We start from the raw sequence: 14520 nt of genomic DNA, 5'->3' as shown, positions 1-14520 counted from the left end.
AAGATGAAAAGGACAAAAGAAAGAAGTAGGAAAACAGAAAGGAGAGGGAAGGAGAGAAAGGGAAGGGTGAAAGAGAAAGCAGTTTGATTGGAACAAACTAGGGCACTTTGCCTCAGACTACAACCTACTTCCTTTGGCAATTTATTCCAAGGCTGCCCTTCCCTACCTCCCTTACTAAACACAGAATCCAGGAGACCTATCATGCAGGAGAGTAAATTTTTATATAAGCAAACTTAAGCAACTGTAAAAGAAATGCAAATACTAATCAAAACAAACTACTAGTCAAAGGATCATTGGAGATTTGAGAAAACAGCAGATAAGAGAAAGACCAGGAAAAAGAAATAGATTAAGTGGCCTTGATAAAAACAAATAGGAACAGGACATCAAACCAAACAATATACACACAAACACTTCAATTTAATATCTCCCTCTGTTCAGTGCTGGAGATCAAACACAGGACCTCATGTGTGCTAGGTAACAGCTCTTCCACGAGCTACATTCTCAAGTCACTACTCCAAGTATTAAGGGCTATAATCATTATAAAAAAAAATTAAAGCCAGGTGTTATGCATGACTGTAATCCCAGCTCCTCCAATGGCTAAAGGTAGATGATTACATGTTTGAGGCCAGTCTGGGTAACTTAGTAAGATCCTGTCTCAAAATAAAATTAAAAGGGCTGGGGATATAGCTCAATGGGAGAGTTCAATCCCCAGTATGGGTAGAGAAGAGGGCATAATAATAACAATAGAACAAGCCATTACAAAAAAACAAAAACAAAACAAAACAACAACAACAAAAACAAAGAATTGTTAGTTCTTGGGAATTAAAATGCAGTTGATAAAATTTAAAAAGGGCTAAATAACAGATTGGGCATGATTGAAGACTAAATTAGTATTCTGGTAGATAAATTAGAAATGTCCCAATACAGAAACACAAAATATGGAGGAAAATGTAACACAAGTAACACAGGGTAGACAGCACCAAGACACCCAACGATCTACTGAGAATTCCATGAGATACATAGAGAAATGGGAAACAAGAATGAACAAAAAAAGAAAGGAATAAACAAAGATATGCTGCAGATTAAATAATGCCAAAAAAGATATAGCTTAACTCTCTGCATCTAAACTCAGTCTTAAAAAAAAGTTCATGTAGAAAAAGAGATCATTTAAAGAATAGTCACACAGGAAAATTAGAATCACATGTGACTTCTTGGTCATCAAACTGCTGGAAGACAATGGAAGCCTTCAAAGTTCTGAGGAAAAAAAGACTTCAAGAATTCACACCCCGGAGAAAACAGAGTCCTATCTAAATTCGATGACACAACACTGAAGACATTTCCAGGCAAAGCAATTTTGAAATTGACTTCCCAAGCACCAGTTTTGAGAAAGCTTTTTGAAAACGTTTTTTAACTGAACTGAAAAAATGAGTGGATGTGGAAGAAGCCAAGAAACCCCAGTATGACTGAAGTCACAGTATAGGACACAATGCAAATCAAAGCAAGAAGTGAGAGAACTTGGTGATGAATGCCTTAAAAAAAAAAAAAAAATTAAATAAAATAAATTAAAATTTTTTAAAAATCCAGTTATTCAAATTGAAAAATTAAAAATCTAAAAATCTACCAGGACAAAGAATTTAGTGAAATTAAGGAAAAAAAAAAAAAAAAAAAAAAAAAAACTATAGCAAAATAAACTGCCATCATCTTCAATAGCGGATAGAGCAAGACTTAAGAAGACAGACTCTTAACTTGACCTTGACAGTCTTCAAGCACAACAACTTTGTTTCAACTGCCACAGGATTATCACTCCCTCTCTAGGGCCTGAGTAAACTACTTTGTTCTGTGATCAAAGTAGCCTTCACAGAAGAAAAATTGTTTTTTTGGTTTTTGTTTCTTAGAATGTTTAAATACAAGAACAGAAGATAATTATAGTTGAAGAGCACAATAAAAATATCTTAAAATCCTCAGCAATGTATATAACTAAAGGGAGTTACAAGGCAGAAAAGTGGTAAAATACTAAGTGGCATAGGTTTCCTTCTGAAAACTAACAGTAAGTAGAGAAATACTGCCTAAAATCGGTGACCCCTCAAACTGAAATAACTACAATTTATAAGAGCAAAAACCAGGAGGGAGAAGGCATAGTTGGTGGTATAAGACCATTAAACTCCTCACTCTGTATAGCAGGAAGCAAAGACATACTGTGCCAGGCAACAAAACAGTTCTGATGGTAACCACCAGAGTAAATACATTTAAAAATAAAATAAAATCACCTCTGGGGAGAGATAAAGGATTGACAGATTTTTACATTTCAAATTCCAACCCTCTATGAAGTCAGAGAAACGATTTTACCATGTGTATTATTTTTTTTTTTAATAAGATTACAGTTTTAAAAGGTGAAGATTCCCCCTAAAACAGTTGATTTCTTAAACTTCATCATTAATACTTTTGGAACAGTGAGGACAACTCATCTCCTAAAATTTTAAGTATCTGGATCCTTTGGTTCACTGAATTTATTGACAAAAGTCTATCCTAAAAGAAAATTTACATGTGTGGACACAAATACAATGCTACAAGGAAGCTCAGAGCACAACTTTGTCTTAGCAAAAACTTCTTGCAAATCCTAAATGCCTTTTAATGAGGAATGGTTAAATAAATTGTGCTATGAAGTGTTACTGAGAAGTCAAAAGGGCTGGGGAGTAGTTATATGAAAGGATGACCATAATATAGAGCATGTAGTGAGAAAAGGCAAATAGCAAAAGAACACGTGTAGTATAATCCTTTTTGTCGTTATTTTAAAAATATTTTTTGTATGTACATAGGAATTCTGGGAAGATCCAAAAAAACTTAACAGGATAATGCTTACCTCTGGATGTGAGATTGGGAAAGGGAAGGGGAAGATATTGACTTTTACTTCTAATTGTGTGAACTTTTAAATCAATGTTTATTACCTTCATAAAAGGCACAAATTCTCTAGGAAAAAAAAAACCTTGTACATTAGTCCCACCCAATTCTTTCCTTACCTTTCCACCCCTCCAATCTCCCAACACTGTTGCATCACAGATCTCAGCTTTCAGAAAACATAGTGTGAATTCACTTTTCAACTCTCCAAATGATGAAAAAAATGCATCTGAGTGTTTGATTTGGTCTTCACCTTGGTCAAAGAATGGTGCTGCTGTTTGAAGCCAGGTTGTAAGTAAGATCACCATATAGGTCAGTAATTGTTTTGCAGTCAGTCTACTTTTATATTCATCATCTGTCATCTTCCCCATCACAGGACAAGACAGGGAAAGACCAAAATAAATCTGAGGCAGTGGGAAAACTTTTGTAAAATATATACTGAGAGTGGGCTTCAATGGCACGGTTATTGCATTCTGAAGAACATATTTGTGTATATGTATGATCAGAGTACATATTTCTTTAACCAGGCCTGCTAAAGAAGAATCACATAATCACACAAACAATGCTTCCCAATGAGAAAATGCTGGCTAACCAGGTATGTGAAGCAGCAAGGACACTCTGCTCTGGGGGACAGTATGACGTTGACATATGTAGGCCACGAAGTTCCCAGTTTCTGGTCTGGACTTCTCATCTTCAGTCATCACAATGAACATAAACTCAAAGCAATATAGCAGATTGAAGGCTTCTCACCCTTCACTGTGCTTCAAGAATGATTTTTCTTTCACTAGACATTTTTAGAAACAGCAAGGATAAAAGGAGGAAACCAAAGACTAAAGAAAAATAGATTACATGAGGAGATATAATGTAACCAAGGTTTTATAAATATTCATAACAATGGAGTATTTAATTTTAATCCAACTTAAAATTATGATATCTATTAAAAGTGTCCAAATAAACAACTCACGCCACAAAGATAAATCAATTTTTGGCCTTTATGTTTTTTAAGACATTGTAAACCTAGTAAAATGAAGCAATGGCCATAATATTCTGCTATAAATCTATTGTGTGACTCAGATAAATCCACCAAGTGTAAGTTTACCTAACTAGAGCTCAAAAAAAGCAGCTAGTGGTTCCCAGAAAAAAATTAAATATATAAGTAAGTGAGCAAGCAAAACAGAACATTGGGGCTGGTCCATGGACAATGTTAGGAGTGAAAAATTTCCACTAAGCCTGTGGTTCTCAGATGACAGTGGAGTTTGTGTAAGGATTTACATAAAGAACATTTAAAAAAAATAAGTCATAGATCATTTCAATACAATGTTATTTATTTAAATGTGACTTACAATACAATTAATTTTATCAATGACATCTCTATTTTCCCCCCCTTTGGGCGGTGATGGGGGCAGAACCCAGGGCCTCGCACGTGCTAGGCAAGTGCTCTACCACTGAGCCAAACCACCAGCCCTGGATGATACTCCTAAACTTAAGAATCACTAATAAATAGGATAATCATGTCATCTAAACTCTTGGTTCAATAACATCCTCCTTTAAATAAAACCTTTAGCACTTTTCCTAATAATTCCAACTTCCTCTTAAATTAACTAAAATATATATTCTTTTTAAAATTCCTGTCCTTTTGTACCTCTCCTTGACATACATAACTTAAACACACACCTGCTTCACCCTACACTGTGGGAAGTGTCTTCTGTGAATGTCTGCAGCTTCGCAACAGCCCTGTAAGGTAGGTATCATTAGCCCACTTTATAAAGGAGGAGACAAACACTGAGAAAATTTGCCCAGTAGAAAAGCTAGGATTCAAAGCCAACTGTTGACTTTCAGATGAATACTGCTCAAGTATCCCAGAGGAAGAATGAAGATTGCCAAGTAGAAACTATGTACCTAGACTTTTGGAACCAGTAGAGCATAGGTTCAACAATATTAAGATTTTCTTCTTCCTTGCCATTTAACCACTGAAACAGTAATTACTTACATTATATTCTTCTATCATTAAATTTCAAAGGTAGCAACATGTCAGTTTGTCCCTCCCCTTTGTATAGAAAGAAAAGGACATAATGAATATACTTCATTCATCTTTGACTATGAAAAGATAATAGTAAACTGGTGACATAGAGGTTGGGAATTAGCTCAGTGGTAGGAGGCATGCTTGGCATGCACAAGGTTTGGGTTCAATATCTACCAACAAAAGAAAAGAAAAAACATAAATGTAAATGTATAGACTATATTACATAATAGGACCAGTGGGGTCATTAAAGTTGGTTTCTGCTCAAATAGATTTTGTTTCAAAATACAAAACCCATTATTATCAAAGCACTTTAACCAAGAAAATATGCATACATTTGTACCTGATTTTTTCCTTTCTTGTTTTGTTCTGTTTTTGCAATGCTGGGGATCAAACAAGATCTTGATCACTGAACTACATTCCCAACTGAGTGTCTGATTATACAAAGATGTACTCTGATGTATTCTGGCAACTACATATAATTTAGACATAGACATAAATGATTATGTAATAATTTCCCTACCAATCCTGAAATCTGTAGTAAGTCTGGAATATGCTAATGCATTTTACATGCAAAATTATGTACTGTCCGTAGTAAGTAAAACTCTGGGTAATAATTATACAATGTTTTAAGCCTAAAACAGTCTGGTGGTGCAGCTTACAGGTAGAGTGTTTATCTAGCATGTGTGAGGCCTTGGATTCAATCTCAACACTACAAAAGATAAAATAAAATTAAATACAACCTAAAATGAACACATTTTTCAGTGCGGAATAGTCATTAGGAGAAAAACCCTGCTCTGCAAAGTTTTCACTCTTACTTTCTTCCAAAACAACATTATTTTAAGGTTACACTGCTTGAATTAAAGAAAAATGTTTTCATAATCTAAAATCTTTTATAACCTAAATAAATTGTTAAAAACTTTCAAAGTACTTGTAAACATTTAAAGCTATCATTAAAAAAAGCTATGAAAGAAGGAGAGAGGGGAACTATGAAGCTGGGCATGGTGGTGCACACCTGTAAATCCAGCACCTCAGGAGGATGAGGCAGGAGGATCACAAGTTCAAAGACTGCCTGGGCAAGTAAGCTAGGACCTAAGCAACTTAAGGAGACCCTGTCTCAAAAGAAAAAATAAAAAGGGCTGGGAACGTGGTTCAGTAGCAAAACACCTCTGGGTTCAATCCCTAGTATAAGAAAGGAAAAGAGAGAGAGGGAGAGAGAGAGAAAAAGAGAGGTGGGGGGAGGGAGAGAGAGAGGGAGAGAGAAGGAGGGACAGGGAGAGAAACCATGAAGATTTCAATGACAAAAATTATTTCTTTGGAAAAATTATATAGATATCAATGACAAAACAGTGGTACAACTCAAAGAGGCCTAACTTCTCCTAACAAAACTACATATGCTGAATTCCCTAATCATGTGACACTACTCAAATGTGCTCTAGTCTTCAAATTAATACTCATGGTTAATGCTTAACTATAAACCTAACTCTTCTAGTTTTAAAATTTACCCAGTCTTTACTTATAGATAAAGGGATTCGGTGCTAAACAGAAGAAAGCCACATTCTATCATCCAAGGTGAAGATAAAATGAAGCCTAGCTTGGGAGTTTGCTAGAAAACAAATTTGTTCTAAAGACATCCATGTCTTCTTTTGTTTTGGTTTTTTGGTACCAGGGATTGAACTCAGGGGCACTTAACCACTTAGCCACATCCTCAGCCCTTTTTTATATTTTAGTTAAGAGACGGGGTCTCATTGAGTCGCTTTAGGACCTCACTAAGTTGCTAAGGCTGGCTTTGAACTTGCTATCATCCTGCCTCAGACTTTCCAGTCACTGGGATTACAGATGTGTACCACTATGCCTGTCTTAAGATCTCCATGTTTTAAAGATTTCACTGGACTTACATGAGCAAATGCTCAATATAAACGTGATTTTTAAACCTTTTTAAATTTATTTTATTTTAATTAATTTATATTTTGCAGTGTTGGGAACAGAGTCCATGGACTTGAGCATGTTAGGCAAGCACACTACCACTGAGCCACAACCTCTAGCCCAGTTATGACTTTTAAAGTCACAAAAACAGGGGTTGGTGATATAGCTCAGTTGGTAGAGTGCTTGCCTTACAAGCACAAGGCCCTGGGTTTGAATCCCCCAGCACCACCAAAAAAAAAAAAAAAAAAAAAAAAGTCACAAAAACAAAATTATCTCACTAATCATCGGGATAGTCTTTTCTATAGTATAACAGGCAGTGCTTATTTGCGCAGCTCACGAAGACAGGAATCGATAATACCCTCCACTCCCGCCAGCCCTAAGAGTGTCAACTCATGGGGCACAGGACATACAAATTATCTGAATATCCAAATAAACATAAAGATTCCTTCTGTGATCTTTGATGCACAAAACTAAACTTAAGAGTAAAATTGTAGGGGCAGAGGTTGTGGCTCAGCAACAGAGCACGTGCCTATCACATGTGAGGCACTGGGTTTGATCCTTAGCTCCACATAACAAATAAAATAAAGGCATTCTTTCCATCTACAACTTCAAAAAAAAAATAATTTTAAGAAGAGTGAAATTGTAAAAACAAGGACTTTTTTACGCTAGGAGTGTAGTTCAGTGGCAGAATGCTCTCCTCGCATGTGCACTTACAGAAGGCCCTGAATACAGTTCCTAGCACCAAGAAGGAGAAAAAGTTTTTTTCTTTACCTACAGTTAACAAAAAATTTTACAAGGCTGGGGTTGTAGCTCAGTGGCAGTGTGCTCACCTAGCATGCATGAGGCCCTGGGTTCAATCTCCAGCACCATATAAAAAAAATAAAGGTAATGTGTCCACCTACAACTTAAAAAAATAAAAAATAATAAAAAATTTAAAAAAAAGAATTTTATAATTCTTGTAAAATTATAATCGTTGTAAGGTATTTACCAGTTCATATCTTCATAGTCTTTAAATTTTTCTGATATTTAATAATATTTAATATTTTATTTTAGACCACATAAAAAATGAACCAGTGATTCCACCCAGCTATAAATAAACAACTCTTAAAGCACTAAAAACTGACAGTGAACTTTGCAGGGTAAACACTAGGATGAACAGAGGTTAATGCAGGAAAACTCATTCGTCTTATTTTTTAAGAAGAACATGTTTGTATTTTGACTACTAAACTTCTTACAGCTAGCTGAACTATGGCACTGAGTGGATAATATGCCACCCCACTGTTGTTTTGTAAGAACATTAACTGTCAGCATTGCTGCAGTTCATTCCAACCTATATATACCCAACAAGTTACTCCTACTCCATCTAGACCAGTCTACAAAGAGTGAGAGACCAATGAATGTGAGTTATTGTTGAGAAAGGAAAAACACAGCTCCCAACCTCTTAGAACCACCCTTATGTGCAAAGTCAAGTCTCATAATTATTATATACTGACTTGACATTTACAGTTTAATCACTTTCTCCTATTGGATAATGTCACTGAACATCTTAAACAAATGAAGTCATACTGAGACCATGATAAAGGAAGACTTTAAAGTAACCATACAACCACAAAATTTGAACTCTCCCATCACCAAATGATAGCACTTCCTTACCAATTTCAGCTTTATCCTAACTCTATAGTCTGCCCGCTACCCTGTAAGGTTTATTAATACCCAATCATAAAGCTGCCTCTGCTTTCTGAGAGCTCCCAATACCAAGTCTTGACTCCCTTAGGCCATCCTTAAATTATCCAATTACAGCCCAAATCCTATAATAGATTCTTTATAAACCTTAATATTGAAACACTCCATGGTTTCAATATGGTCTAAGTTCTTTGCTGCAATTAGTAATAAAACCAACGTTTTCAAACATATTTCTCATTGTCTTTTGCTAAAGGATATTGACACTAGTGAATACTAATGGTGGAATAAAATTAGACTACATACCTAGACTTAAAAAATGACTCTAAAACACGGTTTTAAAAAAATATATGGCTGGGCTGGGGAGATAGCTCAGTCCGTAGAGTGCTTTCCTTGCAAGCACAAGGCCCTGGGTTCGATCCCCAGCACCGCAAAAAAAAAAAAAAAAAAAAAAAAAAAAAAAAGGCTTATTATAATATGTCTCATAATTCACACAGAGGGTAATTCTGGATGATTTTGATATTATTATTTCTTCTATTTTGCTTTTAATGTCAAGACCATGCTAAACATGATGAATGATTCAGATGAGGCATAAAAGAGCTACTGACAATCACAATGTAGTTGTTAAGACAAGAAGAAAAGTGCTCACCTTTAATACTAGAATATTTGGATAATATGTTAACTTTGAGAAGAAAATGAACCATTTATATTCTTTCACTGAATGATTTTTGTTGTTGCTGAGAACTGAAATGCAAGGCCTTGCACATGCTAAGTAAGCACTTACTACTGAGGAACACCCCCAACCCCTGATTTTTTTTAATGAACAAAATCTCCCACGCTGCAGTTCAATGCTATTTTTCTTTTTCATTTTTGGTTTCAGGAGTTTAACCCAGGGGTATTTTAATCACTGAGCCACATCCCCAGTCCTTTTATTTTATTTAGAGACAGAGTCTCACTGAGTTGCTTAGGGCCTTGCTAAATTGCTTGAACTCAAAATCCTCCTGCCTCAGTCTTCCCAATCACCGGGATTACAGGTCTCTGTGACCACACCAGGCTCAATGTTGTTTCTGTAAGTACTGATAACATCCAGACGGAGGTACAAAAAACAAAAATGCCAACTTAGCCCAAATATCAAGTTTCTATAATAAAATTAGTCTATTATAGATACTTAACAAGCATTTGGCCAAAGATACACATTTTAGACCTAGGAGCAGAGCTATATGCCTGTAGTCAAAGCACTCAAGAGGCTGAGGCAGGAGTGCTTGAGCCCAGGAGTTCAAAACCAGTCTGGGAAACACAGTGAGACTCCATCTCATAAATAAACAAACAAACAGATGAAAATATATGGGCCCATATCAGTGAAGCCAAGTACAAAGGAAACTAATAAACTACACTTCCCATTGATTCACGCAAAAATGTTGTATCATTCATACACACATACATCTTAAAGATACTCTATTCATAACTATACGTTAAACACACACACACCAAAAAAAAAAAAAAAAAAAAAAAAAAAAATCCTAGAGGTCTAGGGTTAGGAACGTAGCTCAGTGGGATAGAGTACTTGCTTAGTATGAATGAGACCTTGGATTCAATCCCCAGCACCACAAAAAACAAAAACAAAAAAACCAACCCGGGAGGTCTTAAAGTTCAGGGAACTGATAATCCAAAAGATCTCTCTACTCCAAAGAGAAGGCTGAAAACATGTTTTATGAACGCTAAGATCAGCTTTTTTAAAACCCTAGAAATGAGGGCACAGGGAAAAATCACCATTTCCTACCTTCCAAAAAACGGGAAGGTTGGTTTTTATTTCTAGGGTCTTGAGGGCATTAGTTAAAAGGAATGTTACCCCAAATTCCTAATGCTTCCTCCTTCCTGAGCTTTAGTCTAAGATCCCAAATGCTGTCTTCAAAGACTGATCATTTCTCAGGAACTGGCACTATATGGGAGTTTTGGCTGAGACAAAAAACTGTCACCTTCAATGCCCTCCATCTGAGTTGCTATATTATGACCTGACGTCTCTTGTAAAAACTGCCATTACCACTAAATTTTTATGGATCATGATAACTTGGTAACGTAACCAGCAGAAGGAGAAATGATTTAAATTCATGTTCTGAAATTATCATGAAGTTCAAAACCCTGACTTTGATGTAATAAAAACCAGTTGAAAAAAAATGTTTACAAGTTTGTTCAAAAGATATTTATATAGTTGTGGGTCTCCCTAAACCCATGTGGTGAATTAGGGTATTAACAGATATTTTAAGGAACAAAAGGCTAAGTATTCATAAGCTCTATGTTAAAGATTATTTCTTTCTTTGTACTTGCATTAAGATACTACAAGTAACTTAACAGGAAAGCTGATTCTTTTATTAAATCTAATCTCCCCTGTAAATCTCTTCTTAATTTTTATATTTTAGAAATGTAGAATTATTCCACACATATTTAATTTAGCACATATTTAATTCAAATGTGATACTAAAATAATGATGGAGACACTACAATGTTATGTTGTGTACACTCTCCCTAAAGATGAGATCTCAAGAACTGATAAACTTTGCCATTTACAATAGTGTTCTCAGTCTGCCTGCATATCAAAGTAACTCTCCTCCTTCACACTGTCTCAAATTTCTCCCATTTCACTGGCTTTAATTTTTAATACATGCTTCCTAAATAAAAAATGTATCATATTACTTCTCACTGGTCAAAACTCTAAAACATAAAAGTAAAAAACAACATTTAGGGGTGCAGTTGTGGCTCAGTGGTAGAGTGGTTTGCCCAGCACATGCAATGAGTTCAATCCTCAGCACCACATAAAAAAATTCAATCAATAAAATAAAACACCCTACATTTAAAACAATTCTAGCAAGGTGCAGTGGTTCACACCTGTAATCCCAGCCGCTTAGAAGGCTGAGACAGGAGAACTGAAAGGTCAAGGTCAGCCTTGGCAACTTAGTGAAACCCTCCCTCAAAAAATAAAAAGGGATGGAGCCTGGGTTTGTGACCCAGTGGTATAGGGCTTGCCTGCCACGAGTGAGGCACTGGGTACAATCCTCAGCACCACATAAAAATATAAATAAAATAAAATAAAATAAAAAAGGGATGGGAATGTGGTTTAGTGATAAAGCACTCTGGGTCAATTCCCAATACCAAAACAACATAAAACCACACAAACCAATTTTAAAAGGTTATTTTTTGGTTTTGTTTTTCTGCAGCACTAGGGATGGAACCCAGGGACACATGTATGCTAGGTAAGTGATCTATCACTGAGCTACACCCTCAGTCTTTTTTTTTTTTTAATTTTGAAACAGTCTTGCTAAGATTGTCCTGGCTGGTCTCAAACTTGCAATTCTTCTGCCTCAGCCTCCCAAGTATTTGAGATTAGCGTGTGCTACTGTGTCCAGCTACGTTAAGGTCTTTTATAAGAACTGACTTAGTGATTTCTCTGCTAGAACTGAATAAACCAAATAAAATGCCTAAAAAATATTCTTGAATTTGTTTATATAAATATTTCATCTTGACCCAGAAGATCCTTGGTAATTACATTTGCATGAAACATTAAAGTACTCAAACTGTGAAACTAAAATGTTCTCAAAAGTCAGATTGATAATACACTTTAAAAAACAAAAAGGTGTACATGCTGGGCATGCTGGTGCATGCCTATAATCCCAGCAGCTCAGGAGGCTGAGGCAGGAGGATCATGAGTTCAAAGTCAGCCTCAGCAACTCAGTGACCCTATCTCTAAATAAGATATAACAAAGGACTGAGGATGTGGCTCAGTGGTTAAGTAACCCTGGTACCCCTCCAAAAAAGGATATGGAATAGTCTGTATAAATTTCTGAGAACAAAATGATCTGATCAGACCATTAGAAAAAAATTATAAAATATTAGTAACATCAAACTTTTTAAATACTTACTTAACATTCAGGGCCTACAGAAAGACAATTATAACTGGATACTATGCTCTGTGACCTCAAGAAGGAACCAGGATTTAAGTTCAAAAATCACTAAACTTAAAATTTTCTTTTTTTCTTTAAATTTTTTTGTAGATGAAGAGAATACTTTTTTTTTTTTTAATTTTTTTTTAGTTTTCAATGGACCTTTACTTTCTATTTATTTATATGTGGTGCTGAGAATTGAACCCAGTGCCTCACACATGGCAGGCAAGTGCTCTACCACTGAGCCACAACCCCAGCCCCGAGAATACTTTTTTAAATTTATTTTTATGCAGTTCTAAGGATTGAACCCAGTGCCACACGTGTGAGATAAGCACTCTGCCACTGAGCTACAGCCCCAGCCCCACTCTCCTTTAATATCAATCATCCTAGTTTGTTGGCTTCCCTTGCTGAGACCACACAAAATCACTTGAAGAACAGAGAAATGAAAGATAATTTAATGAAAAAAATCTTTCAAAGTCTAGGAAACTACCTAATAAAATGCTATAGTGGGAAAGAAGAATGACGGAATCTTTGAATTACTTAAGATATTCTGCATATTTAAATGTATATAAATATATTATGCTATAAATTTAAGATTTGTGGAGTTAACTGTATTTGTGTGTAAATAAAATCTAAATACTTTAAAAAATTTTAAAGACTAGGATTTTGAGGCTCACATCCACTATATTTCAAATAATAAGGGTTAATAACATTATATTTCAACGGAGAAGTTGGCAACATCTCCTTATGAAATCAATCTTATCCATTTAATCTGTTGTAATAAAAGTATCCACATGCTTGACCTTCATATGTTAGGCGGTTTCTAAAACAAAACTATCATTACAGACAATCTAATTTGGGTTAAATATTATTGAATCCAATCATTCATCCAAAAAGGTAATGACGTCAATAAATTAAATGTGGCACAATTTCAACAAAGAGAAGCCCAATAGCTCACACAACAGTTCATTTTCTAATCTTTCTATTGGAAAATATTTCTACAATTATTTACAAGTATGATGTCATATATTTTCTGCATCTGTGTTCCAGACCTATATAAATTCTTTAAATCTGCAAAAAAATAACTTTAAGTCTCTTTTGATGAAATTGAACACTAAACTTCCCTTTATTATTCCTCATGGTTTCCAGATCCTTCCCCATTCTAATCAATTCACCTCATTATGAATCTTACTATTCTGAACATCTATATCTATTTAATGGGGAAGAGAGCCCACAACAATTATCTAAAACTCAGGATCTTTTTTATATGATCTCTAATAAAATAAATTGTTGTTAGAAACTAGAATACAGGGCGACTTCCCCATTTATACCAAATTTTACATTTTAATTTTTTATCCATTAAATTTAACATTAAATCTTCTCAAATCCTTAAAACTAGTAAATTTTTGCTTGTCATAAATCTGCAAAGCGAGTTATTTAGATTAATAAATGTCACAGGATAGCCAAATAAAGAATCTTACTGTACTCTCTGTATACTTGCCTCACAGGAAACAAACATCCAGTGGAGACTTACTTTGGAAATGATCCCTCAATTACGCAGCTATAAAACTACATTCCTCTATCATGATCTATTCAATAGTTCAAGACTGTCTATGGTCTAGCTACTGTGTGTTTTTGTCACCTCCAGTTATCCTACAAAAACAGGGCTGCTTTAGCAGGACTTATTCCAAACTACTGGATCTCAATGGAAGCACTAATATGCTTTATGGAGTATTATGGAAAGATTATTTTTCCTCAGAGTCTATTTATTGTGTGCATGTATCTTTGTGTGTTGGTGCCTTTTTAAAAAGCTGTATATGTGGCAATCATTCTAAAGTTCATTTCATATGAGCAGAGATTACAAATTAATAGATTAGTCATCAGGTCTGATAAAATTAAGAACTCTAGCCTTTAAAGACTCATAGCAAAACAAATAACTCTTGTCTAATACCATAAAAAACTTCTGTTGGGAGATACAATATTGAGCTCCTTGGTTCTGCATTCATATTGGTTTCCCTCAGGAGTTTCTAATTATTTCAATGTGGTAGAATACTGATAATTTCT

The 14520-nt window shown here is 35.1% G+C and overlaps 1 protein-coding gene and 1 non-coding gene across 3 annotated transcripts in view; one reads left to right on the top strand and one right to left on the bottom strand.

Annotated features, from left to right (window-relative positions):
- Wdr33 (WD repeat domain 33) overlaps positions 1–14520 on the bottom strand; it is a 100935-nt gene that overhangs the window by 38257 nt on the left and 48158 nt on the right. Inside the window, exon 8 of one of the 2 annotated variants that reach the window (XM_047545101.1) lies at positions 3627–3679. The exons of the other annotated variant lie outside the window; for it this stretch is intronic. Coding sequence (XP_047401057.1) covers positions 3642–3679 — 38 coding nt within the window. The 3' untranslated portion in view covers positions 3627–3641. Of the gene's footprint in view, positions 1–3626; positions 3680–14520 lie in introns of those variants that run through there. 2 annotated transcript variants of the gene reach the window in all.
- Trnav-uac (transfer RNA valine (anticodon UAC)) lies at positions 6998–7072 on the top strand. The gene has a single exon. It is a non-coding gene; the product is annotated as a tRNA-Val (tRNA).

This window comes from Sciurus carolinensis, chromosome 3 (assembly GCF_902686445.1).
Source record: "Sciurus carolinensis chromosome 3, mSciCar1.2, whole genome shotgun sequence".
Lineage (NCBI taxonomy): Eukaryota > Metazoa > Chordata > Mammalia > Rodentia > Sciuridae > Sciurus > Sciurus carolinensis.
Note: the sequence above shows the minus strand (reverse complement) of the source record. Positions and strands in the feature narration are given on the sequence as shown.